The 21,057-nt window shown below is 40.9% G+C and overlaps 1 protein-coding gene across 5 annotated transcripts in view; it reads left to right on the plus strand.

The window, feature by feature from the left end:
- Window positions 1-21,057, plus strand: part of LOC122884563 (adhesion G protein-coupled receptor A1) — a 166,350-nt gene that overhangs the window by 40,104 nt on the left and 105,189 nt on the right. For 4 of the 5 annotated variants that reach the window (XM_044214628.1, XM_044214630.1, XM_044214629.1 and 1 more), the window contains 6 exons: window positions 291-504; window positions 10,463-10,627; window positions 13,544-13,763; window positions 14,230-14,379; window positions 15,970-16,131; window positions 16,465-16,698. In XM_044214628.1, the coding sequence (XP_044070563.1) occupies window positions 291-504; window positions 10,463-10,627; window positions 13,544-13,763; window positions 14,230-14,379; window positions 15,970-16,131; window positions 16,465-16,698 (1,145 nt within the window). Of the gene's footprint in view, window positions 1-290; window positions 505-10,462; window positions 10,628-13,543; window positions 13,764-14,229; window positions 14,380-15,969; window positions 16,132-16,464; window positions 16,699-21,057 lie in introns of those variants that run through there. The other variant, XM_044214634.1, reaches the window with a different exon arrangement.

Consider the following 21,057-nt stretch of genomic DNA (forward strand, 5'->3'; position numbering starts at 1 on the left):
TGTGTGTGTAGGTGCATGGGGTTGGAATGTATGTGTATGTGCTAGTGTGTGCAGGGTTGGTATGAGTCTGATTTCAATTCATGAATTAAATTCATTCGTAGATGTGAACACCACTGGCAAGACAGGCAAAATCCCACTGAACACAGATCCCCTAAAACCTCCATTCCATCATTTCTCTCAAGGATGGAAGAATGACCTCTCGCTCTCTGCCTCTACCTTCCCTCCTCTGAAAGGGCGAAGGGAAGGTTTACAAGCTGATCATTCTGTTTTACCCTCTCCTCGTCCTCCAGATGGACCTCTGGAGATGCCCCTCTTCCAGCTCATCCCCTCCCAGAGACAACTGGTTTTTCGTGGAGACCGTCTACCCCTGCAGTGCACCGCCTCCTACCTGGACATGTCGGTGGAGCTGCGGTGGCGTCACAACGGCCACATCGTGACCACGCAGGAGGACCGGGGCGTCTACGTGGAGGAAACCCTGCTTCATGACTGCTGCCTGCTGACCAGGTACATGCAGATGAGAGAGGAGGAGGAGGCGAGGAGGGAGGGAGGGAGGGAGGGAGGCAGGGAGATGAAGGGAGGGAGGGAGGGAGGGAGGACAGATGGGGGAATGTGAGCTGAGAGCTGATTAGCTGTTGACTCGCCTGTTGCATCGACACACGTGCACACACTTCCAAGGATGTTTTTAAGTCAAAATACACATGCAAATGAGCTGCAGCATAAACAGTCTCATCATGTTACATAGAGAACCATACACATGTGCACAAACAATGTAGGACACACACGTTCATTCACACACACAGACGCCCCTCTCTCTATCTCTCACTCACCCATAGCAGCTGTGATTTACCTTTTGTTATTGGCGCCCTTGATAAGGATCTGAAAGGACAGGACAGAATTGACTTGGCAGCGTGCCAACCCCTCAAAGCAATCTGCGGCTCGTCTCTAGAGGTTGGCCATCCAGCCGCTCCCTTAGCGCCGGTGGAGCACTAGCTGATCACACGCTAAGAGGAACAGATGCTGAATCATAATTGCAGTGATAAAATAGACTGGCAACACTAGTTTTGCACATTTTTTTGATAGAAGACGTTGCCGCAACCCTCCATCCTCTTCCTGTCTTTGTTTTCTTGGTGGTCTGCGGCGCATATGGGTGTATGGGTGTGTGTGTGTGTGTGTGTGTCTTGAGTGTCTGTGTTGTTGTAAATGCGTTTGACGTAATGCTGTGGCAACAGGGCACAGATGCAGGAGCACATTGCTGTTGATTACTGTAACTGCTGCCTGTTCTGACTCGGCTTCTCCAACATAAATATTGATGGAGTGCTGACAGAAATATGTATCCCTGTGTCAACAGGGGCCAGAACACCTCTTGTTGTGTGGTTTATTTGGCAGCAAGAATGCCTGCTATTCCACTCCATTTCCAGAAAGGTATACCATTCCCCTGACTGCAAGCGCCACAAATAGTCAATATTTTTTCTATTCATTATGTACCAGCTCACTGTTTGACATTCTGAGTGATCCCTATGGTGAATGCACTGCCTTGAATAATTGGATTACAGGGTAGACAGAGAACTTTTAGTGAGGTTTCAGTGTCTTCGTCAGTGATGTTTCTTTGCATAGTTTATTTTTATTGAGGTAGTCATCAATAGGGGTCAGTACAATACTTTGTCATTCACTACTCATTGCCTACCATTATTAACAGTGGTGGAAACTGAAGCACTATACGTAAGTACAATTTTGTGGCACTTGTATTTTAGTTGAATATATATAATATTAATTCATATTAATTATTAATATTATAATATATAATATTCAACTTTATGCCACTTTATACTTATATATACCTCACTACATTTCAAAGAGAAATATTGTACTTTTTACTTTTTCAGCTATATTTACTAGTTATTTTGCAGATGAAGATTTTACATACAAAACATTATCAGCTTGAAACATATGATGCATTTAATGATGCATAGATTCAACTTAAAAGCATAACAAGTAGTGAAAATTAGATCCACCTCCAGCTACAGCAGTAAAACATTGCTTACACATTAAGGCATGTTTCTAATGATATAACACTGTAAAAGGTGCTTTTGTTGACTTGACATTTTGTTGATAATACTTCTGTACTTACTTAAAGCTGCACTAATCAATTAAGAGAATTATCAACGGACTCTGAAGTTCCCCTCAGTTCTACTGAGCACTGTAGCGTCTTTTAGCTAATTGTTTTGGTTTTCTTGCCCGCAACGTTCACCGCTCTCTTCAGCATTGTTTCCAGTCATAGCAGACAGCTGTTTCAGCAAAAAGCTCAGATAAACCAAATGTACACTAACTGTACAGCAAAACGTTAGCGACTAGCTGGTAAATAATGTGGAGCATTTAGCAGCTAAAGATAGTTATTGCTACTATTAATAATGGTGTGTGCATGTAGAATAAGAAAACGTCTGACTTTGGCACCCCCAGTGGTAGTGTCAAAAAAAGACACTGTGGCACAGGGTGTAATCAACACATAGACTTCCACAAACAAAACTATATGTCATATTAATCATTTAAATGATGCTATAATCACATAAAGATTCTTCACATAGTAGCTTTAAGTAAAGAGCCTGAATACCACTTTAAACACGATTATCAGTAGACATACAGTAAAACGCACTGATATCATGTAACCGTAGTGACATTTGGGTTCAAAGTCACTGGCTTCATACTTACAGTAGAAGCCCATCCGAGAGGAGATGAATCCTCATTGTCCATTGTTAGGTGTCATTGTGGGGAGAACTCCTTATGCAACTGACCCTCTATGTTGGCTGTGTCATGTTCCAGCCTTCTGCTTCTCCTGTCCCATCAGGACAAACTCTACTGCTCCCCATCTCTCCCCCTACCCAAAAACGAGGTGGGAGAAAGGGAGAGACTCCAGCAGAATTTTGACTTTTCCAGCTTGGTGTCCCAATGAAACATGATGAATTTCTCGTTGCTCCCATTCAGATTAGGGCCCCGCTTGCAATTACCCACTGCTCTCCTCTTGTATACACAAATAATGCAATTTTCTCCCCCAAGTGGAACCCATTTGGGTCATGTTGCTCTTGGCACCTTAAATGTTTCCCTCCTGTAGAAAATCTGCAAGGAGCAGACATCATTTCCCAAGCTGATGAGTGTGTAACGGAGCTCGGTCCAACAAAAACAATCTGCTGTGCCTGGGCTGAACTTCACCCTTCGCCCTGAGCTGTATCTTAAATTATAGTGTTGAGAGAGACGTGTGGGGGAAATTAAAGTCCTGTGAGTTCACTGGTCCAGCACTCGTTAAGTCAAATAAAAAAACTTAACTAATGTTTTGGCCTTTGACATGCCAGACGCTGTCAATGCTCGTTTAGCCACAGTGGACAATATATTAGTCATTACGGCCCGTGTTGATGTCATTCACCTTGGATAAATGTGCTCTGAGTCAGTCAGCCTCGCCCTGCATGCCCCATCAGAGAGGAAAGACTGAATACACAGGATTTAGCACGTGGCTTAAAGCCCTTGTCTGGATTTGTTGCACAGTGTTGCAGCAATGCAAGCGGAGATGCCAAAGCCTCAGTGAAGTGACCTCTTTGAAGGTGAACCCAAAATGTTTTGCGGCTATTTTCTCAGCTAAATTCTGTTTATTTCTGCTTTAAGCTTTATCAGGCAATAGGCCAGTGTAGACATTTAAAACATGACATGATCTTTTGCTTACTGAAACAGGCATAGCATTATGAAATATGTTTTTTGTTTTGTAATTTTTGTTTGTATTGTATTTTCGTTTCTTTCAACTCCCTCCCACTTTCACACTGTGCTGTGTCATTATAGCCTCTTATTTGCTGGCGCAGGTGGGCCGATAAGCTGATCCGTTTACATTGCTCACAGTGAGCAGCAGCAAAAAACCAGGCCCCATGAGGCCTGATGATTCTGCGATGTGGGCCAGACTCCTGCTGAGTAATGGTGTCAGGCCAAACTCCCAGTATTAGCTATGCTAGCGGCAGCAAAGGGACCAGTCTGTGATTCATGTTTCATTAATCAAACATTTTAGAGCCCTGTAGCTAGCTACAGCAGACACTTTGGATGTATCTTTCTTAATCCTCTCCATTTTTAATCAGGCTAATCTTGCACAAAATGAAGAACCTGGTTTGAAAATATTACTGACGGCAAAAGAAAAAGGAAAATGTCTCTCCCTGCCTCTTCCCTGTGAATCCTTCCCCTGGTGATCTCTCTAAAGCTCTCTTTCTGTTTTTTTTTTATATAGAACTCTCTGCTCCTGCTTACAAACATAAACTTTAATTTCTTTCAAATCTACCCACATTTCTTTCCTCTGCTATTGCATTCTATTGTGTTTTCTTTAAATCCCTGCCTCTGTTGCACTTTAGTTATTTTTCCTCATTTTCTGTCTTCAATTTAGCTATCTGTTTGCAAGCTTTTGTGCAGCATCAGTTGCTAAGGAGACCACATTTTATTATGTCCACACATATACATTTTTACCTCTGGGTTCAGCACTTTACTGCTTACCAGTTTCAGTCAATAAAGAAAAAAATGAGCTCTTAGTTACATTAGAAGATGCTTAACAAGAATAAAGTGAAGTTCAAATTAAACAGTCTACATAATATGCTGTGTGATTCCCTACTTGAACCCCATGAGGGTACTTCTGCAGTTGCGTGGAAAGATTGCAAAGTAGCTCAACTAATTTGAAAAAAAAAAAAAAGAAATTATGATTAGCTAAAAGTAATGGATAAATGATTGAAAAAAAAATAAAAGGTAAAAGGTTGGAACATTCAGCTTCACTCCAAGTGGTAGTAGTATGATTGGTGACCAAACCAACCTTAACATTGACACTTCAGTTGCATGAAAAATTATTGTAACAATATCCACTTTTATATAATCGATAGTGTTATACATTTTGCACATGATAGGTGGGAATCGATGAAGGGGTACGTAAGTTCACTTGACAGGACTGTGTGGGTACCTTACACCCAATAGGTTGGGAACCACTGGTGTAGAGTGATGGATAGAGTGGGTTAAGACAAGGAGCTAATTTGCTACGGATGCTGCTCCAATGGGAATAGTATGTTCATTATATCAGAGTGAGTTATGTCTGTGAAGATATTGAACGTGCACATGTGTGCCTGCATGCATGTTTACATGAAGAACGTATTACTCTTGGTATCTAAATATTCAAAGAAACAGTGGCCGAGTAGGTTCAAAAATTCACATTTGTAATGCAATGCCAAAACACAAATTCACAAAATGTGAGCAAGCTTGCGTGAAAATGTCCTAGCTTTGGAGCATTTGTTGAGTAGAGGGGACAGATTGAAAGTTTACAGTCTCGTAAGCAACATTATGCAAACAAATTATTAAATATCAGCGCACAAGCATAAATGTTCCTAATGAGTCCTTGGGGAGCTGCACCACAATAGTACAGTGTTACTGTGGATGTAGGTCAGTGCTTTGTGTATGGCTTACGTGAGCCCCCGCCCCAACTGCTTTTCACGTACTGGAGCCATTTCTTCATATGTTTATTATGTGAGGATGACCTTTTTCTAAAAACTGGACTTGCTGTTGGATGGTTTCCTCTGCTCTCCTTGTTTTGTCTGGGTGCAGCAGTTCACTGGGGACATTTGTGATCAGGCTGCAGCAGAATACGCCTTCAGTAGTGAAGTTTTCCTTTGTGAGGTGGGAGACAGGGACGGAGTAGCAGAGAGAGAGAAGAGGCGGGCAGTTGGGTGTGTATGTGTGTCGGGGTGGTTGTGGGGGGTATTTCCCTGTGTATTTCCCAGCATTCAGACAGTTGGCTCATGTTCAGCAATTATGTAACTGTCCCCTGTGCAGACTATTCATGGTTAGAGAGGACATTTGCAGCAGCTCTGTCTCACACACCTGCATGAATGTGATCATACAGTTGCAAACACACAAGCTAACCACCAACCCCACCACCACCACCATCATCATCATCATCATCGCCCATAAAAATTCAAATTGATCTGTTTTGTTTTATGTACTGTACAGGACACCTATTGTTCCTGTCAGAATTTATTATGTGAAGGTTAATAAATGGCCAGTAAGGTTTAATGACCCTTCTCCAGCTGCTCCTTCAATTTATCATTGATAATAATCCCAAAACCTATGTACACACCTGGGGACCTTTGGAAGGAAATCAGAGTTCACCAGCATGGCCTACATTATTTTTTTTCTTTCTGGGGCTATACTATTGCACTATTGAATTTGCAGCAAATACATGAATAAACAAGGCTATGTGTGGTCGTGTGGCATTTGAAAGTCTATTTCAAGTGCCATATGCCTGCTGCAAACACTTCTCATGATTCAAAAGTACTAGACACTAACAATAACAATTGCAGTTCTTTTAAGTTAAAAAAAGATAATGTCAAACACTCAGAGATGCAGACAGAAGACAGGCGGATGCAGAAATAGACCAGTCAACTTTGGAAAACTTTGACATACAGAAAAATTATAGAGTGAACAGCAAAAACCAAAAACTACACAGCACACATTTTGACGAACAACCATCACAGACAGATATCATAGTAAATGCCAACAAAAAGTTGCATCTTTAGTGACAGGATATTCGAGCCATGAGTCCTGCTCATACAGTACCACCAACCTAACAGCACTTACTGAAGTGAGCAGCACCGGAGGAGCTTACGTTAGCATGTCACAGATGGTCTCTCCCCACTGTTCTGAACTTGTCTCTCGATACCTGCCTTCACTTTCTCATTTTCACTAGTTTCTGGTACCCCGACAAGGTCGTTTGATGAATAAACAATGCATTTTTAGTACGAGGCTAGGATATGCAATGCAAACTGAATGGCAGTTTACTTAAAGTTGATCTGTGGAGTTTTTTTTACTTCTGGTAATGTTATGGAGCGTTTTTTCTATGAGTTGGTCTCGTGTACACATTACTGCCAATAGTTTCACACTATTTCACTGATCTACAGGTGGCTGCAATGCGCCAGAAAAGGCAGGACAGAAGAACCCTGATTGCTAGTAAACATGGATGTAAATAATGACTTCAAATATTTAAAATTTGTAAGAAAAATCAGTTTTGCTAATGTTTTATGAGGAAGGAAATGCATTTCTGGTAATTTCTTAGTGGAGCTATTGTAATTCTTGGTGAGGTTATAGCTCCATCTAGCTCCACCCAAGCATTGCCTATGCCCACAATTTTTTGGTAAAAACAGATTTCCACTAGTAATCCTGTGCAAATAATCTTCTTTTTATTAGTCTAGTGGATTTTACAGAGGAAGGTCTTGAATGCTCAAATCTCACAAGCTCTGTATTGCTAAATCAATTTATCATAAATACAGTATTTGTAACATGGAAAACTGGTATTTCCTACCAGTTTCATTATCCTGTGTGAAAATGGAAAAATAGTTTGAGGGGTATTCTATGAATTACTGTGGTCCCCATGACTAACAGATTTGGTATTCCACTGTACCTCCCAATATGTTATCTATGTTATCTGTTTAGATTAGGTTTTCAGACAGCCTATGTCCTCAATGTGGTTTGTTATACTATATAACTGTTGCACTGTAGAGACAGGCGGATAGCTGGACTGAGTCCAGAGGGTTTCAATTTAAAGCCCATCCACACATTAAACTCAACTTGCATCCTGCGGAAGAGGGAGGATGTTGTTTTAAGGAGGGAGGTGGAGAGAAAGACCAAGAGAGAGAGAGTGAGTGATTGAAAGAGTGTGTGATATTGTGTGTGAGACAGAATACACATGTGAAGGAGAGGTAAGGGCTAGGGTTACCATTCAGAATCTCCCCTTAAACTAAATATTTGAGTAAATTAGATATACAGACATCATCACAGTTATGTTGGAGAGTGACTCGACCAGTACAGTTAGATTATTACAGTATATCAAAAATTCGCAGAAATTTCTCTCAATGACAATACTTCAAAAAGCTCCTGTCCAAACTATTAAATGATTGGTGCAAAAATCTTTCTAAACTAGCTAAAAATGCCCAGAAGTGTTTTTCAGACAACTGAAAATGTACTTATGCACAAATCCCTCACATGTATTCGCAGACAGTTACACACACACACACGGACAGACAGACATACACAGACATACACACTTGTTCTCTAGCCCAGAATGTCATCATTTCAGTCAAGCGTTCAAATCTGATTTAGGGCCTTTTAGAAAAGCAATCAGAAAAGAGAGCTTTAGTGGAACACAGAAGATGAAATCAGGACTTATTTTATTCATTTTCATAACTCGCCCACAGAAAGTCATTGGAGCAAAGTCATGGGTCCGTTCAGCACGGGGAATGTCAACAGCATTCTCTGATTTCCGTTTGTCTTCTCTTGCAAAACAAACAGCAGTGGAGACGAGTTCACACCAGAGCACAATGTGATTTAATTTGGCAATTTTTAGGTTACCTCTCTAGTAGATTCAAAACACTAGAGCTTATTTTGTAATTTTGTGTAGACTGAAAGCATTTGATTGAAAGGCTTCATGAAGGGTCATATTTACTTACATTTGTTGGCATAAGTATTTTTTATCATATATTGAACGCACACAGACACACACACACACACAAACATATATATCAGACGCCTAAACAATTTACCGGTCTTAATTTATCAAAAAGAAATAAATCCTAATATGCATAAAGGCTTTAAAATTGATTGTTGAATTTTTGGAACTTTTGATATTTAGTAGTATATGATTTAGGTGCCTAAGGCATAGATTTTACTAAGTAATTGAGTAGTTATTATACTCACTCCTGCTAAGACTGTCAGCCCTGTAAGGGCCATAAAGTTACATGGCAATGCTGATAACAGTATATTCTAATTTTTAGCCACGTTAACAGTAGGGATGGCAATGTCAATCATTTGCTTGGTCGGTCCGCCACTTTGGTCCAGACTGAAATATTTCAACAGCTATTGGATAGATTGCCATGAAATTGTATACAGGCATTCATGGTCCCCCACTCTTTCAGCACCCTTTGTGTTGTTACTGTCATCGATAGCTTGCCAAATGTGTCAGTCAAAATCAAAGAACAAAGCCCTCTGTCCAAATGCACTATTTGGGACTGATGACCAAAAGTCATACATGGAGAAATCTGTGGTAGAGAAGGCACTCAATAGACCAGAATGCAGTGCAGTCACAAGCCATATAATGTTTTGAGTCAGTCTCTTTTTCCTCATGCTGGCTGTCTCTCGCTATCACTACTCCTCTCTCCACCTTGACATGCAGTCCAAGGTTGAATAGGTAACGCCTCAACTGGGTTCATGTGGGTTGGGTGTCCTATTCCATATTGCAAACACATGCAGGTCAGGTGAGTTGAAACCTCTAAATTGCCAGTAGGTGTGAACGTGTTTGTGTTTATGTGTTAGTCCTGTGATGGGCTAGGGTGCTTCTCTGCATTTGGCCCAGTGCGTGCTGGGAGAGAAGCAGATGAAATGAAGGCATTTAATGTTTCTGAATAAATATTTCTCTCACACCCTCTGAGAAATGTTTTCTGGGATTTCAGCTCCTCCACATCAGAGCCGCTCAGCGGCTAATCATCTTTACTCTGAAAGACTTCAGTTTCTTGTCAAGCCTGTCACTTATAATTATTAATGTCAACTGACGCACATTCCCGTTTGTGGAACATTGTTCCCTAAGTCGCATTTAAAAACTTTATACAGTATTGTGTGGGTATTCTGTGACTTGTATTATGAACACACACACGGCTTAATTAAATTACAAAAAGCATTAGCTCCTTAAGTACAGACAAAGCAAAGTGTATATTTGACTACAACTGGATTGTATTTGGAAATTAAACAGTTGTCATTTCTCAAGGAGGTAGTATTTCCATGGTGATAATGCTCGTTGCTTAGCAATCTCCACCGGCTTTTCTCCTTTTTTTCATAAGGAGTAAAATCCTCAAGATTAGTCGCCTTGGCAAATGGCCTGCATTGGCTCTTTGTCACTGTTTCACCATCCTTTGTTTAATCAGGCATTTTCCATTGAGATAGGAATCGCTGTGACAAAGTAGGAAAGATAAGCATGAGTAATGATCATCTTAAGTCACGGCCAACATTTTAAACCACTGCATACACATACACGCACAAGGGTCTCTTGAATGAATTTGAATTTGTGAAGCACACACATGTTCATACATTTTTGTACTCCCATCGTGATGAGGTGCTTCCACTGACTACAGATTCCTTAAGATGTTGCCCTAACCTTAACCCTCCTCACCGCATGACTAACTTTAATCCTTAGCCTAATCCAAAAATAATCCAATCCACCCTAAATTCAAGTCCTAACACAAAGATAATCCTCAGTCTACATTTAACCCTAAACCCAAGACCAAATCCTAATCCAGCACCTTGTACGAACCGTTTAAGGACATTTGAAGCTCATAGGAAGACACACTGACACACACACCACACAGACATCTAATCTGAACACACACACTCACAGTTTTACACCTCTGTTCTCCTCCAGCGAGGTCATCCTTTCCAACATTGACGTGGGCATCGCTGGCATCTGGGAGTGCCTGGTGAGCAGTTCCCGTGGCAACATTTCTCAGCAAATGGAGATAGTTGTTCTGGAGACGTCAGCACCGTATTGCCCCTCTGACAGAGTCACCAACAACAAGGGGGACTTCAGGTGAGTCACCTCTCAGCGGTCACATACGGCCACTCGACCATGTGGGTTTAACTGGTCTCGTAACAATATCAGCTCTAGCATGTTGGTTCACTTGAAATAAAGAGGACTGAAAGGAATAGTTTGACATTTTTGGAAATACGCTTATTTGCTTTCTTGGCAAGAGTTAGATGAAAAGACAGATACCACTCTCATCTCTGTACAGTAAATACTGTATAAAGCGACCAGCAGCTTAGCTTAGCACAAAGACTGGAAACATGGGGGAAACAGCTAGCCTGCCTCTGTCCAAAGGCAACAAAATCCACCTACCAACACCTCTAAAGCTAACTAATTAACATAATATCTTGTTAATTTAATCAGTACAAAAAATTAAGTGTAAAACTGGTTTTATGGGGGGTTTATGTGCCAGATGTCACTGCGCCTGGCCAAGAAGTAGTCCGGCACATAACCCCCCATAAAACCCCAATATGTCATTTTTACATGTCGCTTTCTATACGAATTAAACAAATGAGATATAATGTGTTGATTAGTGAGCTTTAGAGGTGTTGTTAGGCAGATTTTGTGACCTTCAGACAAAGCCAGGCTGGCTGTTTCCCCCTGTTTCCTGTCTTTGTGTTAAGCTAAGCTAAGTGGCTGCTGGCAGTAGCTTTATGTCCCTATACATACAAACATGAGAAGTATTGATCTTTCTATCTAAAGAAAGTGAAGAAGCATATTTCCCAACGTCAAACATGTCAGACTATTTTTGTAACAGCAAGGTTTTTCTTGTTTCACGTAAAAAATAATATAAACCAGTATATAAACCATATCCTTGAATCTTCAGTGTACTAGTTTTGTGTTAGTAATGGACAGTTTTCAAAATAAGGCAATAGTTTAACCTCACTCTAATTTATGTCACCAGAAATATTCCCAATTACAGTCTAGTATAAAAATTAATACTGTAATCAGAGCGTTCACTTTCTCTGCTATTATCTCTCCATGTACAATGCAGTTGAGGTACTTAAGTCTGGTTCTTGCTGGTGTCGTGCTGGTTTTTGTTCAACTTGACAAAAATCTGCCACACCTGGTCTGCCTTGCACCAGATGTGACTCATTAACTCTCAAAGACAAGAATTGAGTACTTACAGTAGAGCCTGGGCAGTTCATATATTTTAATAATAGTTGGATATTTAATATGAAAACTTAACACAAACATTACTGCTCAAAGTAGTCCAGCTTTATAACAAGACTATAAAAAAGGACAGCACTTGTTCCCATGACTGAGGTTTCACAGAAGAAGAAGAACAAATGCCACACATCTCCTAGCCATCCATCTATCCTCTTTTCTCCTGTCCTCCACTCTTTGTGACCACCTTAAAACCTTCTAGTTGTACACGCACACTCACATCCTCCCTCTCCTCCCCTGTGGGTGTGCTGTTTTAGTGTACGATCCTTTGTAGCTGCTGTACTTTACAGCCCACTTCCAGTGCAGCAAGCACAGAGGCTTTGATTCTGCTGGGGCATTGGAGTAATGGGCTGGAAAATGAGCCCCCTTTTTTGTTGGGGGCGAAATTAACGCCATTTATTACTAAGTAGCTGCTGCTGCCGCAACAACGTGGATGTAGAGAGAGGAAAAAAATAGAATGGGGTGGGGAGCAGTGGTATGGCAGGCCTATCCTCAGAACAGATTACCAGCCTCTTGAGTGTGGTACTCTTTTATTTTCATTTAGATGAAGTCAAAAGTGTTGCCACATTAAACATTACTTTTCTATTTTTCTGCAGTAGGGTTTTGATGTTGCCTTAAGGAGAAAACCAGAAAACACAAGACATGTTTCTCCTCTGATTGTAGACAATTTGATCAGTATGTGTGAGCACAAACAAACTCTTTTCTAAGGCTGCAGAAGCACAGAAATAAGACCTTTAATCTGCAACAGAGCCAAGAAACAAAACCTGGAGTTCTTTTATTATCTGGGAAATGGAGGCTAATGTAGTGGACTATGAATGTTTGGCTGACTTTTTACACTTAAATGAGCTTTATTTTATTGAAACACTAACAGGCATTACCCAGAAAATGAACATTTTCCATTTCCCCGTAAAATCACCCTGGCTCCTATTACAGGTTGGTCAGTAGAGCAGCTCCAGGAGTTGGCTCTTGATGACATTATTGAGAAAGTCTCATTTCTTGCTTCAGAGGAGACTTCACTGAACTTTACATGGCCATACGAACAACACTTGTAATTACTCTTTTAGGGTGATTTTCCCCTTTAGGAAGGAACAGGCAGGAACAGGTTTCTTCAAGGGGTGCTCTAGCAATTTAGTATTGCACTTTCATAAAGTTGTGGGACTTGTGAGAGACAAATTAAAGAATGAATGGTCAACATTGAACAGCAGAGGCTGAGATATCTTGACTTTTAGGCCCTAGTATGGGTCAAGCTCCAAAACCCTGAATCCTACATTTCCCATGATTTAATTTGAGTCTTTCGCTAGACCTTCCCTGGCTGTTAAGTTCACATGTCTTTTACCCTCCATGCCGCCAGTTTGTAACAAAAGCTTTCTGTTAAAAAGCACTCCCTGTGATGAGTAAACTGAACTTGATGTGTAAAATTGGTGGGGTGTCCCTTTAAGTGCATTCTGTCAAACAAAAAAAATGTTTAGTTACATTGTACGCAAAGTGGAAAGACAATAAAGTTGATTAATAAAGTTAGAAAATAAAGTTAATTAAGTTCCTAGAGAAGTCATCAATAAGACAACACATTGTTTCATAATCAAGTATCAGAATCTGGCAGTCTTCTGCAAAAAATAATTAGAGCTAGCTATAAATCAAATATGCAAATTAATAATTTCCTAAGTACAGGGAGTATGAAATTGCCATCTGGTGCAGTGAGTGTAGATTCCTAAACTTACTTCACTCCTGATGATTCGGAGATATCTTGTGTGGCAGGTGGCCAAAGACTTTAGCTGGCATCCTGGCCTTTCTGCCCTGTGCTCCTGCCACCTTTGGCACTGCCCCCCACCCTTCTGGCAGCGCTCCTCACCCCTCCAGCCAGAGGGAGAAGAAGGCGTGGCGACGTTGCGACCGGGCTGGACGGTGGGCTGAAGAGGACTACACTCAGTGCCCGTATGCCAGTGAACTGACCCGCGTGCTGCATGAGCTCACACAGGTAACACATATAGAACTTGTGCTGCGATTCATTCTCAGAATCTGTTCCACACTTTTTTCCAGTGTCAGTGAATCAGTTCAAATTTTTCTGACTTTTGCATATTTGCCAACCTACTCAGACAGTTTAGAGATTTGATAACTTCATATTCCCAGAATACAGAAACTAACATCTCCACTGATTCATCTGTAGCCTGCAGGTATTTGCAGATCTGCACATGTAAGCCTTTATATACATAATACAAACTGACTGATGACAAGCTGTTTCATTGTCATGGGATTACTGCGCCACATTAAAGTAATCAAACAAAACTACATGCATGGCATGACATAGCATTACAGTGATTTATTATCTATTATATGTTGTCAAAGCTTTATCAAGTTGTGTCTGTTGAATTGTGATGATGTGTGTGCGTGTGTGTGTGATCATGCTCTTTGAATATTGCTGTATCTTTTCCTTTTTATTCCAGATAACTGTTAATACCACCAATGCTCAGCCTTTAGGCCAGCAGTTAGTGGCCTTCACCAGCAGGGCAGCACACTTCACTGATGTCATGGATGTCATCTTTGTCACACACCTGGTGGAGAGACTGACAAGGCTGGTGGAGAAGCGTAGAGATGTAAGAGTGAACACACAGAGATACACCACGGGCAGTTTACTTCATAACGTGATCTAAGCCTTAATTCCAGGCATGACAAAATAAAAAAAACTAAAATTTCCTTTGAGGTTTTCAAAGTCTCACACTGTGGGCCCCCCCCCCAGACAAAATTGAGACAACTGCGTCCCCCAACATCCCGTGGGCTACAACTTGAGCCCTGTTTTTTAGCCTATATTTACATTTTCGCTAATTGGCACCATTAAAAGTATGCCGAGTTAGCTATTAGCAGCTCCTGTTTGCATTGTGCCCATGGATGTACAGAACTACCACTGGATTACTTTGATATTGAAGATAACTTGAAAACTTGATTATTTTGAAGCATGTTCTGGAGTTATTCTTTATTCTATGATTTCTAAGTGGATTTTTGGACGTTTATTCTCGATGGACATCGGAGATAATGATATCCTCGGGAAGTGTAAGTCACACCAAATCTAAAAGCATGTGTCCGTGTAGCGTGTGTGCGTTCAGATTTATGACACAGAGAAGGGGTACGATTTTTTTATGCAAATTGTGGCTTCATGCCTTGTGTCTCTCCCTTCACGCCCTCCCTCCAACTCACCTGCTCCCCCCTGGGGAGGTGCACCTCACAGTTTGAAAACCTCTGCTTTGAAGGAACTACATATAGTACAGTTGACTCCAGCTCCAGCTCAGATTGCGGTAATCCCAATATTTTACTGCTACAGTATATCAAATTTCTAACATGCAATTTAAGGGGAACTTTGTACTCATACTGTTAGCTGCTACTCCTATTCTGACAGTATTCATGAGGTTTATCAGGAAAAGTGCTGACTAGCTCATCTAGAGGTAACAACAGCTTCTCAAGAGCCCGAATTGAGCAAACAGAAAAGGACACTTCAGTGGATGTCAGCGAATGACAGCAGGGCCTGCCTAAAAAGACATGGCAACACGCTCTCGTTCTGGCTTCAATCGATTCCAGACAGCTTAACTTTTCACCTCATATGCTTTCCTCTTGCCCATGGCGGCGTTGGACCTGAATGACAATTATGGTTATGAAGATGCATCTCTTTTTAGGCAAGCCGTGTGTTACCTTAAGTGAACTTCTCTTCTGTCTGTGGCCAGAGGCAATCAGAGGGCTTTACGTCACGCTGAAGGTCAGGTTGTGCGAGGGGGAAGGGTGTTGAGCTTAGTCAGTGAAAAGAATCAATATTAGCTCTCACTTGTCCAATTACTCATCATAGGTCACCCGGGAGGAGATATTATTAGGAGATACTTAGAGTTTTATCATTCCTAAGACAATGCTGATGAGACCACCCTCATTCATCCAATAAAGAACAGTCAAATGAAGCAACAATGAAAAGTACAGTAAGTAAATAGCGAACTGCCATCCCAAGGAAGCGATTATACCCCATTGGAGCTGCTAATCTAAATTAAATCTCCCTATAATGAATGGAGCCACCATTGCCTCCTTCACAATTCTGACTGGAGATTATAAATGTGCCTGTTGTTGTGGATATGATTGATGTGCATGATGAGTCTGCCTCTTCGTGTGTGTGTGTGTGTGTGGACACATGTCTGCTTGTGTTCCCACAGCTGGGGGACTATATTTCAGACATAGCCAGTAACATGATGCTAGTGGAGGAGCATATCCTGTGGATGGCACAGAATGAGGCCAGAGCGTGCACTCGGATCGTCCAGTGTGTGGAGCGTATTGCCGACCTGGCGCTGACTGGAGACAATCAGGTCATTTCTAAGGTATGACTGGACTGGAAACAGTAGCACCGACACTCACGGCCACACTCAGTGTGTGCAAAGGTTGATTATCTGACTAAATATCCCATAGCTTTACCTTTTTTTTCATGCAGCCTAGAATAATGAGAAGTTAATCTGGCTCTAGCAGATAGCTAGAACAAGGCAAGAGAAAGATAAATTGCTTCCCTTGTTTCTTCTCACTTCCGTCAATTTTTTTCCCTCTCTGCTGTCACTTGGGATAAAAGCATCTGCTAAATGGCTAATATTAAAATCTCTGTCCTCGCTCCTTCCGCCACTCTCCCTCTCCCCCTCCTAATTCTTGACTCACCCCCCTAGGTATCTGCCAACATAGCTCTCGAGGCCTTCCTGGTCCGGCCGTCTAACTTTCTCGGTCTGTCCTGCACGGCACTTCAACGACCCCCCTCATCTGCCACCTCGCCTCTCCCTAACAGCCACTCCCACGTTGACAAGGACACGAGCAGAGAGCGTGATGTAGTGGGGGAATCGTTGCTCAACTTCAAATGCCACACTGTCAACAACAGCGGCTCACCGGCCAGTCAGCTCAGCAAGGTAAGGTTAATAAATGGTGAGAAACTTTCTAAAATATACTATTCTGCTCTTTTGCTCACTTCTGTTAGCAAAATCCACCGAATTCAGTCTGAGGTCAGAAAACAATGTTCTTTGAGTGTTTTTCTTTCTTGCTCCCTGTGGGTTTTTTTTTTAAAGGCTACACACTCAAATGCAGGAGTGAGAGAAGAAGGAGAGAAGATGTTCTAACAGAGGAGAAAGAAAGTGACTGAGAGAGAAATAAAATATAAGAAAGAGAGAACAGCTTGTACAGCAGCTCGTGGGCACAATAAAATGAATTCTCCAATACCACACAGTTGAAGCATGTGAGAGGGATTACCACCTGCCCTTAAGTCTGTTGTTGCCTATTTGTCCCGGCAAGATGACACCTTGTTTGGGTTTGTATAGATCCGCCATAGATCAGCTGGTGAAAGGTGGCGTTGTAGTGGGGGCAGGGCCTGCAAATAGGCCGGTAATTTCAGTGAATGTGGACCACTCCCCTGAGATGAATAAGGTGGCCTTGCGTCCCTGTCACTTTAAATCAGCTATGGCCCCACCATGACTCCAGTTGTGGCCATCCCAAATGACAAATACCACGTCAACAGACAAGGGGCACTCTGCATCTGTAGACGGCAGGCAAAACATTCAACTCCCCTGGCACTGAAGTGACATAGTTCTGCAACATTTAAACAGTTTGCACCCTTTAGCTATTCAGTTCACCGATTAATTCATCAGTGTGCATGTGAGTGTGCCCTGTCTGTGCATGTTAGTGTGTATCAGCGGGAGACATTGTACAGTTGTGTGTTTGTCTTTCAGTCTGCGTGCTTATTTCATTTCCCTCATCTTCTTCTTCTCTGGTGAGACGGTGTCAAGTCTCTGTGGTTTTGTCAGCAATTACAGCACTTAATTCTAGCTCCAGGCTGTGTGTAGAATGTGTGCATTTATCTATGTATGCATTTCTGGAAGCTGAGCTAAGTCAGCTGTATCATGGATAGGACAATACTGTCATTCAAGAGGCCACTCCACAAATTTGATCAAAATCACTTATCGATGATTTCCAGATGGAATTAGTAGACAAATGTGGAGAAAACATTTATTTTGGCTAACACCGAGAGCCCATCTCCATGCCTGCATTTCATAATTTTGACAGGTTTCTCTACACTCTCAAGTTGAATCTGGTAAAACAAATCAGTTGATTTCTCTGTGCTTTAGCTGGTTAGTTGGGCACAACCCCAAGTCTTGACAGTGTGTGTCCTTCAGTGGCATACTTCATCATGAAACTCCCAATACAATGGATTTGGCTTTTCACAAATTGTAAATATGAGAGGATGTGGTGACGTGTGCTGCACTCCAAGTCTTCTCTCTTAAAGCAGCCTAGAAAAGATTCATATTTAAGAAAGAAAACTCCTATCTGGCTTCCTCGTTATGGTAATTCTCTTTGTGCTTGCGGAGTTGTTTTTGGTGTTAGTTAGAAATATGTGACAGAAATGAAATGTTTTATTGCAGTATATTTTATACTGCAGTATGCAGTATGTGTTGCTGTATGTTTTGAGTCAAAAGTCCTGTGCTTATTCCCACTCTGCCTGTTAGCAACAACCAATGTGCAAATCAATCGGGTTGTCATTTAGCTAAAAAGAAAAAAATGTATCGCTATGTAAAAATAAGAGCAGTAGATGCAGTAGAAGCGACTGTAGTCAAGTCATAGCACTACGTAGATAAACCAGCAATCTATTTAATGACGGTTGCTAGAATTAATATTATTTCCACCGTGTCATGCTTATTTCAGCAGTTGCAGTGAAGAGTAAGTGCCCTTTTTTCTTGCAGCAAGACAAAAAAAAATGTCAGTACAGGTTTGAAAAATGTCACACAACAGTGACAAAATATAAATAGATACAATAATGAATTCAGAAGGAATTGGATTTGATTCTGTTGACAGGTTTGATCCTAGAAAAGCTATCAAAACTCTAAGGATGATAATCATAGAAGTTATGATCAAATGGATTTTTTACAAATGACATTGTGCATAGAAATCCAGCTTGCCACGTGGATAGAGTCCTTCCTGAAACTCGCTGGCTTTTGCTTTACTGCGTCGGAGGAATTTCTCACCCAAGTTGTGAAATTTTTGAAACACTTCTTCAACTCATTTCGCACTTGTTGTGTTCATCTCACTTAATTCACCTCCTATAAGTTTGACTTTGCATGCACTGATGCTGCCTGTAATTACTTTTTTCTGCAAGTGAACAAATGCCTGTGTCTTTGGAGTTCTGGCAGCACGAAAGCAAATTTGCTATATTAGAGGTTGTGTGTATTTTCTTCTCCAGATAATCACTCATATCCTGACTGTATCACCTGTATCATCAGTACAAAGTAGTGCTATTATGCATACATCACTGACTCAAGACTTTGATGGAGATTATTACTGTATCGCTGGCTAGCTGGAATGGAGAAATCATACTAATAGTAGGGCTGCAGAAGATTAAAGGCTAACACCATACAGTATCTCCATTAAGTTAATCTTGATTTAACAAGGCGCGTTGACTAAGAACATCACATAAATGAAATACCCAATTTACAGCAGTCGTCTGGGCGAGTGCTTGTAGGTGGAGAGGGGGTTACACATTTAATTTCAATCAGACTCAAAAGGTGCTTTACTTTAATATTGCTATTTTAGTATGACTAAGACAATATACATATAAACCTAATATTAACCTAAGAGGACATTTCTGTATTAATGTAAAGTCATTCTGGACAACCGTACAAAATAAAAAGAGATATAACTGGAATGAGTTTTAGTATCCACTGGCTGTCCTTAGATTTTTGCAAATGTGCTGCTATTGTGCATTTTGGCATTTATTTCAGGAGAGACAGCAAGTGTTTTTTTGGTGGCACTCTTGCTTTTAAAGACTTGATATATTTGGGTAATTTTTTTAGAAAAGAATCTCTTGAGGTCAGTTTTTGGGCATGAGATGAAGAAGTGTAATACTATTTCCACCTGATTTAGCATGCAGAATGAACACAGCTCGTCCTCCCTGAGCGACTCATACTCTCACACCTACAAGCAGCCCAGTATCCACAGCTCCTGCTCCTCTGGAACAGTTGTAGGGTGAGGAGCGGTGCACTGCCTGAGAGCACTAATAGTAATTGTTGAGGGACATGAAAGTGACTTCAACAGCCTATCAAAGGGCTCAAATCTATTCAAGCTATCACCACCCTGCAATAATATCTTTCTATTTCTCTCCCCTCTCTCTACCTTTCACAGGGCATGTGGGAAAGACTTTGCCAATTACTGATAATCTGGGGAAGTCTCATAGGCCGAATATTTTAACACATGCTCTGGCAACTAGTTTCACACACTAACACTCAGACAAGCATACACAGACACACAGGATTCATATCCAGTTCATTTTTGGGAAAGAAAATGTTTTGACAAATGATGAAATAGCATCATGAAATGTATATGTGACAATTTTTAGGGGTCTAAGCAGCGAAGCTGTTGATGTTCTCATTACTCATTTCTCTCAAGTGGTTGTGCAGCAAAAACCGTAAGACCAAAAGTTACCAGATTTGGCACAATACCATACTTTGTATTGTTTTTGTTTTACTCATTACTATCATTACTATCATTACTTTTTTTTTTCCAATAAAGGTGTTCGTGCAGCAAAAACCGTAAGACCAAAAGTCACCAAAATTGGCTGGTAGGTTGCAAATTCCTCCCACTACTCAGGTACATAAAATGGCACTCATTGACCTCAAGGTGGCGCAGTAATAATCAAGTTTATGTTTTCGCAATTATCTCAAACGGATTGGCTTAGAGTCCAAATTCTTTCATAATTTTAATCTCTCAAATCATCTGCATCTGGTCCTCTGCTCTACAACTGTCAAATTTTGCAATTTCTTTCTCAATTTTCTCAAAATCCTATTTTTGACATCTTAAAAACTTAGTCAGGATCATCTACAGACTTCACAGATTTTGAAGTTGTTAAAGAAATGTTGATACATTAATCCGTTTCAATTATACAAGCCAATCAATTTTTTATCAAAATACCATCAAGTGTAGTCATGTGAAACATGTCTTCACTGAAAGTCATAAGCTACAGCAAATGTTTCTAAAAATAGATGTATAAACCTCAACAGAGCATCAGCATATAATGATGACCACAATGAATTATTTTTTTACTTTTGTCAATTAAATAAGAAACAAGCATAAGAAACAAGCATCCAAATGCTCCCAATTTGCTTGGACCCCGATCATTGCCGCTTGTGGCTATATATCTTTTTGTTTTGCTTTTATACATTTTTTCACCCGATACTTTTGATTTCAATATTGAATTTTATTGCATTTAAATATTCCAAAACGTGTAA

Source organism: Siniperca chuatsi, linkage group LG11 (assembly GCF_020085105.1).
Source record: "Siniperca chuatsi isolate FFG_IHB_CAS linkage group LG11, ASM2008510v1, whole genome shotgun sequence".
Classification (NCBI taxonomy): Eukaryota; Metazoa; Chordata; class Actinopteri; order Centrarchiformes; family Sinipercidae; genus Siniperca; species Siniperca chuatsi.